Source organism: Aethalodelphis obliquidens, unplaced genomic scaffold (assembly GCF_003676395.1).
Source record: "Aethalodelphis obliquidens isolate GAN/ISIS:26980383/991018 unplaced genomic scaffold, ASM367639v1 scaffold89, whole genome shotgun sequence".
In the NCBI taxonomy this organism is placed as follows: Eukaryota; Metazoa; Chordata; class Mammalia; order Artiodactyla; family Delphinidae; genus Aethalodelphis; species Aethalodelphis obliquidens.
Window position 1 is genome coordinate 3,685,085 of NW_020838033.1, and position 12,809 is coordinate 3,697,893.

The 12,809-nt window shown below is 57.2% G+C and overlaps 1 protein-coding gene across 1 annotated transcript in view; it reads left to right on the top strand.

Annotated features, from left to right (window-relative positions):
• LASP1 (LIM and SH3 protein 1) overlaps window positions 1–12,809 on the top strand; it is a 37,551-nt gene that overhangs the window by 5,024 nt on the left and 19,718 nt on the right. The window contains exons 2-3 of the mRNA XM_027094460.1: window positions 2,262–2,356; window positions 11,365–11,449. Of these exons, the coding sequence (XP_026950261.1) occupies window positions 2,262–2,356; window positions 11,365–11,449 (180 nt within the window). The remainder of the gene's footprint in view (window positions 1–2,261; window positions 2,357–11,364; window positions 11,450–12,809) is intronic.

Sequence of the window (12,809 nt, forward strand, 5' to 3'; positions counted from 1 at the left end):
TGTGTGTGTGTGTGTGTGTGTGTGTGTGTGTGTGTGTGTGTGTGTGTTGTGTGTGTGTGTCTTGTGGAACCCCCGGAATTGGCTGTTGTCCCTGTACCCCAGCCTGGCCAGTATACTCTGCCCCCTTCCCAAGGGACTTGGCTCCGGAGGGAGGGACCTGGCTGTCGGCTAGGGTGGAAGTGTCTGTGTCTCTCTCCTTCTCTCCCCCAAGTCAATCAGGGGACAGCTTCGGAGGTCCCCAGGCCTAGGACAGTGCGGATTCCTGCCTACGTGTGTGTGAAAGTGGGTCATGGTCTGGATTCCAGAGAATGTTTTTCCTGGCAGGCCCCTGCGGGGGTAGGGGCCCAGGCAGGGACATGTGCAGCTAAGCAGGCAGAGGCCAGCAGACTGGGTGGTGACAGGGCTGGGGCACTCTGCCAGTGCCTCCCAGGCATTGGGGAGGGAGAGGGGCTTTCGCTTCGCGGGCTGGTGGGGGCAGGGACTACCCCATTCTAGCTTTCAGGTGGGTCGTCTGTGCTGGGGTTTTGCACCGGGAGGAGTGTGGGCTGGACTCAGGGATAGGCCCCGGTTGGGGTGGAGGTCCAGCTTACACCAGCCGTCCCTTGCTTCCAGATTTCCTGCTGACCTTCTTCCCAAAGAGCAGTTCTCCTGTCACTTCGTTTACTGTTCCACCACTGGAGAGTCCTTTGGGCCTCCTTGATGGGGAAAGTACCCTGTTAGAAGGTGATTATCCCCCAAATTACCCCGTCGTCTCTGGTTGAAGTGGGCCAGGGTGAGGGAGGTCGTATGCCAGCGTCTCAGCTTCCTTTTTTCTGTCCCCTTCTCCGAAGTGTCCTAGAAGCACCCCTCGGTTGGGAAACACATTTTGAAAAGCACCTCCTTGGGGGAATTTCCTGACAGGTGGCCAAGAACTGGGCGTGTGCCGGGCACCTTGAAAGGCTCCCTGTGCCCTTCCCTGGCTTCTGGCCTCTTTCTTTGAGGGGTCAGGAGTGTCTCCCTTGGCTGCTGGGAAGTGGGGCAGGGACGGGCCAGCTGGGTCACCCCAGCAGCCCGGATTCTGGGGTCCTGGAAGCTGGACTCCTGGTGGGTGCTGATCCGGGGGCCTCGTCCTGGGCTGCCAGGGGCAGATTTCTCTCATTTGCTTGGGTTCGCATGAGCATCAGTGTTTCTCAGGGTGGGCTCACCTCTGTTGCATCAGTTCCCCTGCCCTTACGGTCTTTGACTCTCTTGCCCTCCCTCAGCCACCCTGGATGGGTCCTTGTTCTGTTCTGGGTCCCTGGGCTTCACTGGAGTCTTCCCTGTCACGCATTCTCACTCACACGCATTGTAGCTGTGGTTGGGCACGGCAGAGCCCCACCTGTACCCCAAGACACACCCACCTCCCGCCAAGCTGCCCCGCCCCGCCCAGCACCTGACACCCGAGTAAGTAGGGATGCCACGTGCTATGCTGAGGGCTCTGTAGGTGATTTCTCCTTTAAACCTCAACAATCCCAAGAGAGATGGGTATTATGATTTCCATTCTACAGACGCAGAAATGGCTCAGAGTAGGTCCTGACCAAGGTCACACAGCTAGTCAGGGTGGGGCTTTGATGTCCACTATTGTGAGGGTGGGGGGGCCGTCCACCTCCAAGCAGAGGAGGGCGGTGCCTCAGAGGAAGACCAGCTGAGGGATGGGGGAAGGGTGTGGGTGTGGTGGCTAGAGCCTGGGGCACCCACACGCAGTCTGGGCAGGGGTCGCTCAGGAAGCGGGGAGGCATTGGGGCTGGCGCATTGCCCAGGTCCAGGTGTGTCTGGAGGCCCAGGTGTGTCTGGAGGCCCTGGTGTGGGAGCTAGGAGGGACTGGGTGCATGGGGGCTGGGCCCTCCTCCTCTGTCAAGGCTGAGGAGCTGCCCCTCACGTTCAGCACCGGCTTCTTAGCAACCCTGGCGCAGCTTTGCATAAGCAATGAGGCTTCTCCTGCTTGGTCAGAGGGAGTGGTCTGGGGGAAGTGGCGCAGATCTTCTGGGGGCTGCTTGCCACTATTATAACTGGCTTCTTCCCCACTCAACCTTGCGTGTGCCCTTGTCCCCCTCCGGATAGCTCCAATGGGACAGGGGAGGGTGGTGTCATCAGTGGCCAGAGCCTGTGACCTGAGATGGCCCCAGCTCACCTGGGGTGTGGGTGTGTTCCAGTCCGCGGATGGAGTGCTCCTTCCTGGGGCCTGAGCCCCTTTCCTGAATCCTGGTGTCTGACGGGTGTCCTCCCTCTGCCTCTGTCCCCAGTTCTGGCATAAAGCATGCTTCCACTGCGAGACCTGCAAGATGACACTCAACATGAAGAACTACAAGGGCTATGAGAAGAAGCCCTACTGCAACGCGTGAGTCCTGCCTTGGGCGGGGGCTGGGCGGGCATTGGGCTCCCTCCTAGTGCTTCCTTGACATGGCCCAACATTTCCACACTCTGCTCCATATGTTTTAACCATGTTGAGTCCTCCTCACCACAGCTGGATGAAGTTAGGGCTGTTAATATGCCCATTTTACAGCGAAGGAAACTGAAGCTTCAGGAAGGGAAGGGGCTTTCCCAAGATGAAGGACTAGTGACAGGCCAGTTCAAACCCCGTAGAGCAAGCTTGTTCCTTCCACCGCACTCTGCTGTGAGAGAGGGATCCAGCATGGTCTTTCAAGAAAAAGTCCTGTTTCTGCCCAGTTGTGTTCTCCACTTTGCCTTCCACATTTCTTTCCCCATGACAGCACCTGACTGTTTCCTCTCCCCTGCCCCCTACCAGCCGGTCTGGGCACTAGGCCTGGGGGTTCCTGGCCACGGCCCTTCCCAGTAGTCATATCTTGAGAAGTGGGGGCAGCATGAAGGGAGCGGCCTGGCCCCAGGCAGATCTATTCCCTGCTTGGTGGGAGGTGGAGACTTTCATGTCTTTTCCAGTGGAGTTTGCTCTGGTCTGCTGCGCGGAGGTGGGGAGAGGTGGGTTCCCCCATTCCAGGGGGACACCCCCATCCCATCCCGTGCAGTTTCAGGTTGATTGCGTTCAGCTCAGGGCTCACGTAGGACCTCACAGCCACGCTGCTAGGCGGGGCTTCAGAAGGTCAAGTCACTGCAAGTAGGCGGCAAGATCAGTGTTCAGAAAGATTCAAGATCTGACTTGAGTCCTTTTTCTTTTTCTTTTTAAATTCTCAGTCAGGAGGTTTTCTGCAGCTGAAGTTCACCTGGGAGGGGAACGTTGGGACCTGTCTAAAGGGAGTTGGGGCTTTAAAACCCTGTGAAAGGCTGTCTTCCCCCTTACTGCCCTCCCCTCCCCTGCACATACCACAGCCTCATCTCCTTGGGGCTGGCGCTTACTGCCTGCCCTGCCGCCTGCTAGATGCCAACCTGTGCCAGGTGCTGGGAAAACAGATTTTCTGATAAAATCTCAAGCCCAAGAAGCACCATGAATCATCACCTCCCTTCTGGGAGGGATTGGGACACTGGGAGGACTGCCTGGGGTAGAGGGAGGGTCACAGCTCTGTCCTGGCTTCTCCTTCAGCTGCCCCTTCTCCTCTATTAGCTTCCACTGGTCTCCTTCCCCCTACCGACCCCTCCCACCGCCCCCCCCAAGGGAAATGGGACATTCTTCAAATTCTTAAAGGCTCACACAAGCCCTGATTCTCTGCAACTTCCTCCCTCTGTTGGGGAGTAGGGTGGGGTTCAGCAAAGCCAGAGGCTGGGGCAGTTAACCCCTTGATTGCCGGCCCACTTCAGGCTAGATTCTGGGTACCTAGGCTCCTTTGGGGGCAGCTTCTGCGCCTCGGGCCCTCCAGGCAGAAGTCTGGCTGAGCCCGGAGCCCAATGGATGGCAGGGACTAAGGCTTCTTCATGTTTCTTCCTAAGACTCTGGTAGCCTAGAATGCAGCAAGCACTGGGAGTTGGAAGAAAGAAATCGGAGGCTTGTCCTTGTTTTCTCTGCCTGTTCTCAGTCTAGTGCCAAAGTCCCAGCTTACTTTTCTCACCCTCTTCTAGGGAGGCTGCAGCAAGTAGGGGTGGGTAGCTCCTGCAGGGGTTGGGGGGGCTCCAGGGAAGGCAGAAGATGAAACACCCCTCCCGGGATGCTGCTTCCAACCTGCCGAGGGTGAGATTCCCCCGTCTCTCTCCTGGCTTCCAGCCAGAGAAGCAGGTTGACCCCTCTCCGTTCCCTGAGCCTTTACAGTCCTTATTCTTCCGCGCCTAGCTGACCTTTGGCCCAGCTGGGATGTTACCTGGGAAGGACCCTGGTTGAGGGGCCAAACACGTGGGGGATTTGTGGCCCAGCTGTGTTTCACTCGCGCTGTGGTAGCACCTGGCCCGAGGCAGCCACCCTCCCTCAGCTGGAGTCTGCTGAGCTGCAGGTCCTTGCCAGCGAGCCAGACGTGGGGATTCCGGGATAACCCAGAGGCAGGCCCGGCTTGCTCGGGGCGCCCTGCGGACCTGTCCGGGCCTCAGTTTTCCCGTGGTTAAAAATTCCTACCCAGGGATGCTGGAGCCTAGACCAAAAAGTTTTGTGCGCCTGCGATGTGCCAGGCACGGGAGTTGAGTGTTCACTCTCATCCCTTCCTGTTTTCTTCCTGCCTTTGGCTCCATCCCCCAGTGACATTCCAGTTCCTGAATCCTGGAGTTTCCAGGATAAGGCCAGCCTGGCCTTCCTTTGTGAAGCTCAGGCCTGGCTTTTCAGCACGTCCCGCTCAGGACCCAGAGGGACAGGTGATCGCTCCCGGCCCCCGGCCCCCGGCCCTTTGCCAGGGAGTTGAGCCCACCCAGGGAGGGAGTGTGCAGGTTTGGTGTGCAGGGGGGCCTCTACGTTCTGCTGATCTCTGGTTAGTCCCTGAGCCAGAGTCTTGCAGGAAGGGTGGGCAAGAGAAAGAAGAAAGCTGTCTGTCTCTCTCCAGTGGCTTCCCAAGATTGAGATTTAAGTTCTGGAAAGTGACTGAAAGCAGCAAAAAAGGCCTCTTCTATTTCTCTCTTTGCACCAGACTTACCTGGGGTGAGGCCGGGGAGAGAACATAGGCCAGAGCCCACAGCTGGACTTCTGGGTGGTAGTGGACCCCCAAGGACGTACATTTACACACGTGCCTGTGCATATCCAGACACACACGCTGCCGCCAGCTGTGGGGCCAGGGAGAAACGCCAGGGTGTCGGACTTGTATAGGCTGTGTTTGTGTTCACACTTCCCAGGCCATAGGCACTCAGCCTTGCTATGACAAGGTAGAGGGGAGCATGCCTGCTTTTGCATAATAGCCAGTGGGGGAGGAGCCCACTGTTAATCGCATTCTTCCTTGAAGCTTCTGGGTAGGTGGGGTGAGCCTATTCCAGTTGTTATAGGAATATTTATGCCCTCGATGATGTGTTTTGTAAACTATTCTTTCTGAAAGTGGGGCAGATGGGTCCACGAACAAACCTGGTCCTTTGTCTCCACGCAAACAGTTGAGGAGCCTGGCGGACAGGGGGGTGGGGGTGGGGGTCAGGGGGACACGTGCCTGTTCCTTTCTCCTCGGGGACCATGAATCTGTAGAGGCTGCAGACCTGAGGCAGAGTTGCAGGCCAGGGGAACCAGCTTTTGGGGTGTCAAGTAGTGGGTGGACATGGGCTGGGGAAGAAAGCGGGGGATGCTCAATTGTACCTTTCCCCTCCTCACTGACTGCAGTGGTAGGGGTCTGTCCTTCAGTTGCCTTGAGCTGTGGGCTGAGGGGCTGAGGAGGGTGGAGGTGTCCCTGGTTCTGGGGAACAAGGGACTGGGGTTCTACTCCTTCCCCAGGCCTCAGAGAGTGGAGTGGGGCCTGTGCTGGTGGGGCTTGAAGTATCTCTGGGTTCTAGCAAACTCTCTTGAATCCCAGCTGCTCTTAGGGGATGGGGCAGCAGTGGGCAAATCCAGGAATAGGGACTGGGGCTTTCCCACCTCCACAGAGTTCTCTGCCTCTGACTGGGAAAAATGGGATCAGATGTCTTGGGGAGCTGGGGGTAGCACCAGGAGAGGGCGTGGGATGGGTGTGTGTGCTGTGTTTGGGAGCGGGGAGTCCAAAGGGGTATCCACAGCGAGCAGTGTGGCCTCTAGGCAGCCCCTACCTCTCTCTCACCCCCAAATCCTTATACTCAGATGTCAGGGCCTCAAGGAACCTCAGGGATCACTTTGCTTCCTAACAGCCCATTTTATAGATGAGGAAACTGAGGCGCAGTGTTTCCATGCCTTTCCTGACTCGGCAGAATCATTTCTGTTTGTGTATTGCCCTTTTTCATTTTGTCTACGACCACTGAGGGCTGGTAAGTTCTTCTTCATGTCTAGCCTTGATCTTTTTGGCTGCTCATTTTTTTCCCTCTGGTCAAACAATGCCTCCTTGTTGCTTCCTATCCCCACCGTTTCAGCCCCTTTGGCCTGGGGAACTGGTGAGAAACTGGGTGAGAAGGGAGCCCTCCCTGCCCGCCTGCCCGTGGGCAGTGTTCCCAGCAGGGGAATCAGCAGCTCCTTCCAGAGGCAGGATGTAGGGGCTGTGGGTTTTTTTCCTCCCCCTTTTGGTGAAACCAAAGGCTCCTTGTTGCTTTTGTTGATGTATTTTTGTTCCTCCTTGAACAAAAAGCTGTGCTTTGTAGGGATCCAAGGCTGGAAGAGGCGAGGTTGCCTGTAGAAAGGGGGAGCTGGGCTTCCAGGATATCTGGTCTGTTCTTGTTCTGCCTCTGGAACACAGCTGATGGCGGGACTGGGAGTGGGGCTTCCTACAAGTGATCTCTGTCCCCAGTAAGCCCATAGCAGGAGCCCTGCAGCTTCTCAGCATCCTCCCTGTCCTCATTGCCCCTCCAAGCAGGAAGGTGACTCAGAGGTCCTCTGGGGCAAGCCTCCCTTCTCCTGCATTCCCGCAGGTCATGTCTGGACTCTTGAGACACCTGCGTTAGAAATGTCTTAAGGAGTAGGTGGCTTCTGACTGGGGGCGGCTGAGAGACCCCAGAGGGTTCTCTCATAATAGCCAAGCTTGGAAACTGGTTGGGTTTAGAAGAGGAAGTTCTCTACCGACCCAACCAAGCATATCTTTCCGCAGAGCTGGGAGTGGGCAGGCGTTCACCTGGTGGGGGAGGGATGCCAGCCTGCGCTTAGCTGGCTGGGCAGGTGTGGCACAGGGGAGAGTGCATTGGGCCAGATCTCTGTCCTTGACACTGAGCCTCAGTTTCTTTATCTGTAAAATGGGCACAGTGATAACGCCTGCCTTTTTTAGCCCAAAGCCTTGTGGCAGGTTTCAGGAGAGAATGTGCACAGGATACGGTGTATCCAGAAGTCACTTTATGTGACCCTCAGTTTTCCTAGAGGCCTGGGCTGCTGCCAGCAGCTGCCTGATTGTCCTGTCCCCCAGACTTCCTGTCCTAGTGGGCTCTCTCCATGCCTCTCTCTTTCCCAGAGCAGCTGATACTGCCATCGAGGGTGGGGAGGGGCATCGGCAGAGGGCCCACCGCGTGGAATGATTAACAAGGGGCCGGGTGCAGGCTGGCCCACAGAAGGGACAAAGAAGAGCTGTGCTCTGGACGCGGCTCCAGCCCAGGGTTGGGACACCCAGTTCTCCCCACCCTGGTCCCTCGTTCCTTCACCATGGCCCAGTCTGTTGGCGGGGCTGGGGTTCCAGTGGGGTCACTAGCTGGGGGCGGGGGGACCCCTCTTCTGCCTTTGCGCCTGCACTGGGATATGCATATATCCATTCATCTCAACTGGGATCTGAGGGTAATGGGTTGCAGGGGCACTTCAACCTGAGGATAGAGAGGGAGGGAAAAGGTAGAATTCCCAGCAGTTGTTTCTGGAAGGAGGTCAAATCGATTGTAGCCCTCTTGGAAGGCAGTCATGTGGATGGGGGAGGGGCACAGCACTGGCGTTCTGGCATATCCTCCCTTCTAAAAACAAACCCGTGGCACCTGTCTTCCTCAACTAAATTGTCTACAAGGATCCTGCAGACACAGCCTCCTAGTTTTGCCTTCGTGGGTTCCTCTGCAGTTGAGGACCCTGGCTGTCTGTGTCTCTTCCCCCACCCCCATAGACTCTCTGCCTGCTCTCACAGCTCTCCTGCCTTGAGCCGAGGATGAGGTTGCCATGGGAACCCGAAGCGCAGTGAGCAGGGGATGGGAAAGGCAGAGTTGTCTCGCCAGGGCTGGGGGCTGTGGGTAGGGGACAAGGTTGACCCAGCAGGAGGAATATAGCCCGTGCTCATGGCTGCCTGCCTTTTTTGGCCTGGGGTTGGGGGTTAGGAGGCAAGGGTAAGAGACTGGAGGCTTCAGAGCCCCTCTTTAATCTGTCTTAATCTGATGCAGGCTTAAAATCCCCCTCCTCCTCCCACCAGATTAAGCTGAGTCGACGACATCTAGGCTGGTCCCCCCCTTCCCTTCTGATGGAATTAGTGTTCTGGCTGTGGGGGGCTGAGATCTGGGGTCATGATGGCTCCAAAGAGAGGATGAAAGACCCGCCAGCCCCATCCAGAGGCACCCACTGCATGTTGTGGGGGGGGTCTCCTGAGACCCTTCTGGTGGCGTGTAGGAGGTATGTGAACGTGGACCTGCTGGCGTCAGTGTCTCGGAGAAGTGCATTGCTGCAGAGGGCTCATCTAGATATTCATCGTGTGTGAGGAATAACGCAGAGCGCACAGGAGCCTCGGAATTGCAGAGTGGGGTTGCGTCTGGCTGACCTTGGGCCACGGGACCTGGCATTCCGTTTTAACCCTGTACATTCAGGCAAATGGGAAACCATGGGTTTGCAGACTGGCTCCTGTGCATATGTGTTTTCCGAGCCTGCCAGACACCCTTCCCCACCAAGGGCTAACCAGAGCCACCATCTCAGAACTGACCCTTCAGGCTCTGGGTCAGAGCTGCCCTGAAGGTCTTCTCCATCCCCCTGCTTCAGGACCTAACCTCCCTCCTGTGCTCATGAGCCCCTACTTACAGACGCTCTCCTCACCACACTGCCCACCCCTTGACACCTTCATAATGGCTCTGATTCGGTGGGAGGGTCATCTTCAAAGCCCTCCCTCCTAGGACCTCAGGGCCTGCCAGTTCTGCTAGAGATCTTACTTAGATCCCTCCTGCTGTTCTCTTTCTAGTCTCCAGGAACAGACTCCCAGTTGATCCTCCCTTTTCCTGGAACTGCTCAGGGATTTTGAATGGCGCACCTCAGCTATAGGTGGCCCTGGCTTTGCGGAGCTGGGCCAAGCCTGGGACTGGACCCACAGCCTTAGCCCCACGTTCATCTATGGGACATTTTTGTTGACGGCCGCAGGCACCTGTATTTGCTTTTTTTTTTTTTTGCTGTACGCGGGCCTCTCACCGCCATGGCCTCTCCCGCCGCGGAGCACAGGCTCCAGACGCGCAGGCCCAGCGGCCATGGCTCACGGGCCCAGCCGCTCCACGGCACGTGGGATCTTCCCGGACCGGGGCACAAATCCACGTCCCCTGCATCGGCAGGCGGACTCCCAACCACTGCGCCACCAGGGAGGCCCTGTATTTGCTTTTTAGTCTCTTGCCTTGCTCTTCCCTCTGCTCGGGGAGCCCTGGGCCTGGACTGATCTGGGAGGCAGGACTCAGGTGGGGCAGTGCAGGCTACGAGTTGGGACACAGCTAGAATCACCTTTTGTGCTTCTAGGTCCAAGATGATGAAGTTAGCTCAGAGGGAAAAAAGATTTGCCAATCACCCTGTGAGACAGTGGCAGGGCCAGCACCCAGCACTGTGCTCCTTCTAGCCACCCCCCACCCTCCCCCCCCACCATTTAGTTGAGTTCTCCAGCCCCCGAGTCCTGCCCTTGACACGGGGAAGTCTGTGTGTGATTACCAATAGCTCTCGCTCAGGATGGGCCGGGCAGCTGGAGAACATGCCAGGCTTGGTGAGACACAGAGGTGGAGGGCTGCTGGTGTCCAGTTCCGGGGCACATCAGCCGACCTGGCTGGCTGGAAGATGGCGATCCAGCTCTTAACCTGAGGACAGGCTGTGCGTCTGGCATCGGCTAGTGGTCATGGTTGTGGTGGGGTGTGGCCAGCCAGAGCTCAGAATGGCTGGCTTCTGCTCAGAGAAGCCACCTGCCAGTCCCTGAAGTCACTGGGGCCTATGTAGCCCCCCAGCCCTTTCACACACCAGCATCTACACACAGACCACAGTGACTCAGGGCTGCCTCTCCTCTAGTTGGTTTGCTGGGGGCCTTTGTGATGACCCAGGGGAACGGAGGAGACCTGAGTTCTAGTCCTGGCTTAGCTTCTACACCTGGTAGGACATTCGTTTGTTCAACAAATATTTAAACACCAGGTATTATTTGGGGAGCTTGGAATAAACCAATGAAGGAAAGACCAAGAATCCCCTCACCTCATAGAGACCCAGTGGAGAGAGAAGACAGTAAACTGATGTGATAAATAATTATGAAGTCAGCTAAGTGCCTGACACCAGCACACGACTTCCTCCTCTGGGAGAAAGGAGAGGGGTGGACCGGATGGTCCTGGAGGTCCCCGCAGGCTTGGCTCTGAGGGCTGAACTGGTTCCTGCTACCTCCAAGCCAGCCCTCTTTCTGGGGGACAGGACCGTGGTCTGTCCTGTGTCTGGAGATTAGAGGGTTTGGTTCAGGGTGTTGGGTCCTGGGAGACCTGGGATGCCTCCAGTTACTGGCCGTGTGCCTTAGCCACGTTGTTTAACCTTACCAAGCCGCTGTTCTCCAGTCTGTCAAAGAGGGATAATAGGGCGGTTTTAAGAAGTTGATGAACTAAGGCATGTACACCCTTAGCACAGGGAAACATCAGCTGTTGTTACAGTGTTCTTATCTGTCACCCGTGGTGACCTCTTCTCGGCCTCAAGCTGATCTCTCACCTACCCTCCGATTATGTTGGACCTTGTTAGCTGTTTGAAACACCACTCTGGATGTGTGTGTTTTTTCTGTCTCACTGCCTTTTCCTGGAAGCCCCCCTGGATATGTGTATCCCTTTCCCCTTTACTTCTGTCTCTGTATCCCTCCTGCCCTTCCTCTGCTACATTGGTCTCCACTTCTGGTCTCAGCTGAAAACTTTGTCCTAACCCCATGAGCATCTTCCTCCCAGCCTGGCTAGGCCCTCCTGGGTGCCTGGCCCCCTTGACCTTCCTGTGCAATAGACATGGATTACTTGGGTGATCTGAAACCCTTAGAGAGTGTCCCCATGTCCTCCCTTTGGAGTTCTTGGTGGCCAGCCAGCCACTCGGGCCTGATGTGTCTTCCCAGTTCAGCCCAGGCTGAGTCTGAGAAACGCTTGCCTCCCCTTGGCCATGGGCAATGGGCATTGTGGTTCTGATGCTGGGACAGGGGCAGGGGCTGCCCAAGGATAAGAGAATGCAAGCCCAGAGGTTCCCGGCCCTTCCCCCAGAATGACCCCTTTTTCTTTTCTGTCCTGCAGACACTACCCCAAGCAGTCCTTCACCATGGTGGCCGACACCCCGGAAAACCTCCGCCTCAAGCAACAGAGTGAGCTCCAGAGTCAGGTGAGGGGGCGGGGCCTGCCCCGAGGGGGCGGGGCAACCCCTGGATTTGGCAAGGGCTCCTTCCTTCTGTGGTTACTCAGCAAGGCCAAGGCGCTGAAATCCTAGCAGTTACCAATCTCCCTGCCCCCACCCCGCCCCCAGTTACTTCACATTTCCTGACTTGATCAGAGAAGTGGGCGAGAGCGTACCCCGCTTCCTACCTAAAGTGGGTGGGAGGGGTGTGGGCGTCGGATTTTTTCTGCTTCAGGAATTTTGTGGGGGACCCCTAGAGCCCACCTCCTCCAGGACGCTGGTCCCCTCCCAGCCACCCTCAGAGGGCAGGCTGCGAAGGGGGCCTGTCCTGCCTGTGTCTCCTTGGGCCTGATTTTCCTGAGCGCCTGCTGGGTGGGGAGCCGCCCTGCGTGTCACCGCAGCAGGGGAGGAGACGGGATTCCTGCGCCAGGGAGAACCCGATCTTCAGGGGACACTGAGGAATAAGCAAAAGGTCCAGAACCTTTAGGCCAGAACGACTAACCCTGCCTGGGGGTCTGGGAGGGCTTCTGGGACAAACCTGGCCTGGACTGTGGGGTGGAGCGGGGCAGAGCGGGGCTTCATCAGAGACCCCTTGGGGAACGTAACCAAGTGGGCAGGGTGCCCAGGGCCAGGAAAGTGTCTTGCAGGATCCACCAGGGCCTCGGAGGGGGATCTCTCCTGATCCCTCCGGAGTGGGGCTCCTGCTGCCAGATCTCGATGTGGCTTCTGTGGTCACATGAAGGAGGATCAGCCCTGGGCCATCTACACGCATTCTCTCGTTGAATCTTCCGAGCAATCCTGCGAGGAAGGTGCTGCTTTCCCATTGTACAGATGAGGAAACTGAGGCTCAGAGACAGTAAGGGACTTGCTAAGATCATATATGTAGCCATAGAGGTAATAAATGTATTAATAGTTAATGTATGGAGTGCTCAGTGCTCTGGGCGTATTAATGTTCAATCCTCACAAGAGCCCTGTGCAGTTGGCAGGATCGGTCTCACTTTATGGAAGAGGTTCAGGCCTCCCGTGTGTCCCACAGTGATGGGGAGCAAGTAGGGGAAGCTGATGTCAGCAGCAGCTCACATCTGCCAGCCCAGACCCTGCCCCCGCTATGGTGTGAAAGCCACAGTCACTGGGGGAGCCGGTGTGGATACCAGAGCCTTGCCAACTGAGGAGGGCTGAGTAGCCCAGCTGGCAGGAAGTAGGCTTGAGACAGCGCTGGGGCCTGGGCCCCATCTGCACAGGGAAGACCCTAGCCAGGCCCTGACCACCGCCCTGGACTCCCCATCCTGTCTGGAGCCCACTGGGGCCAGAGGTGGAAGGGGCTACGTGGGGCAGGCAGACCAGAGCA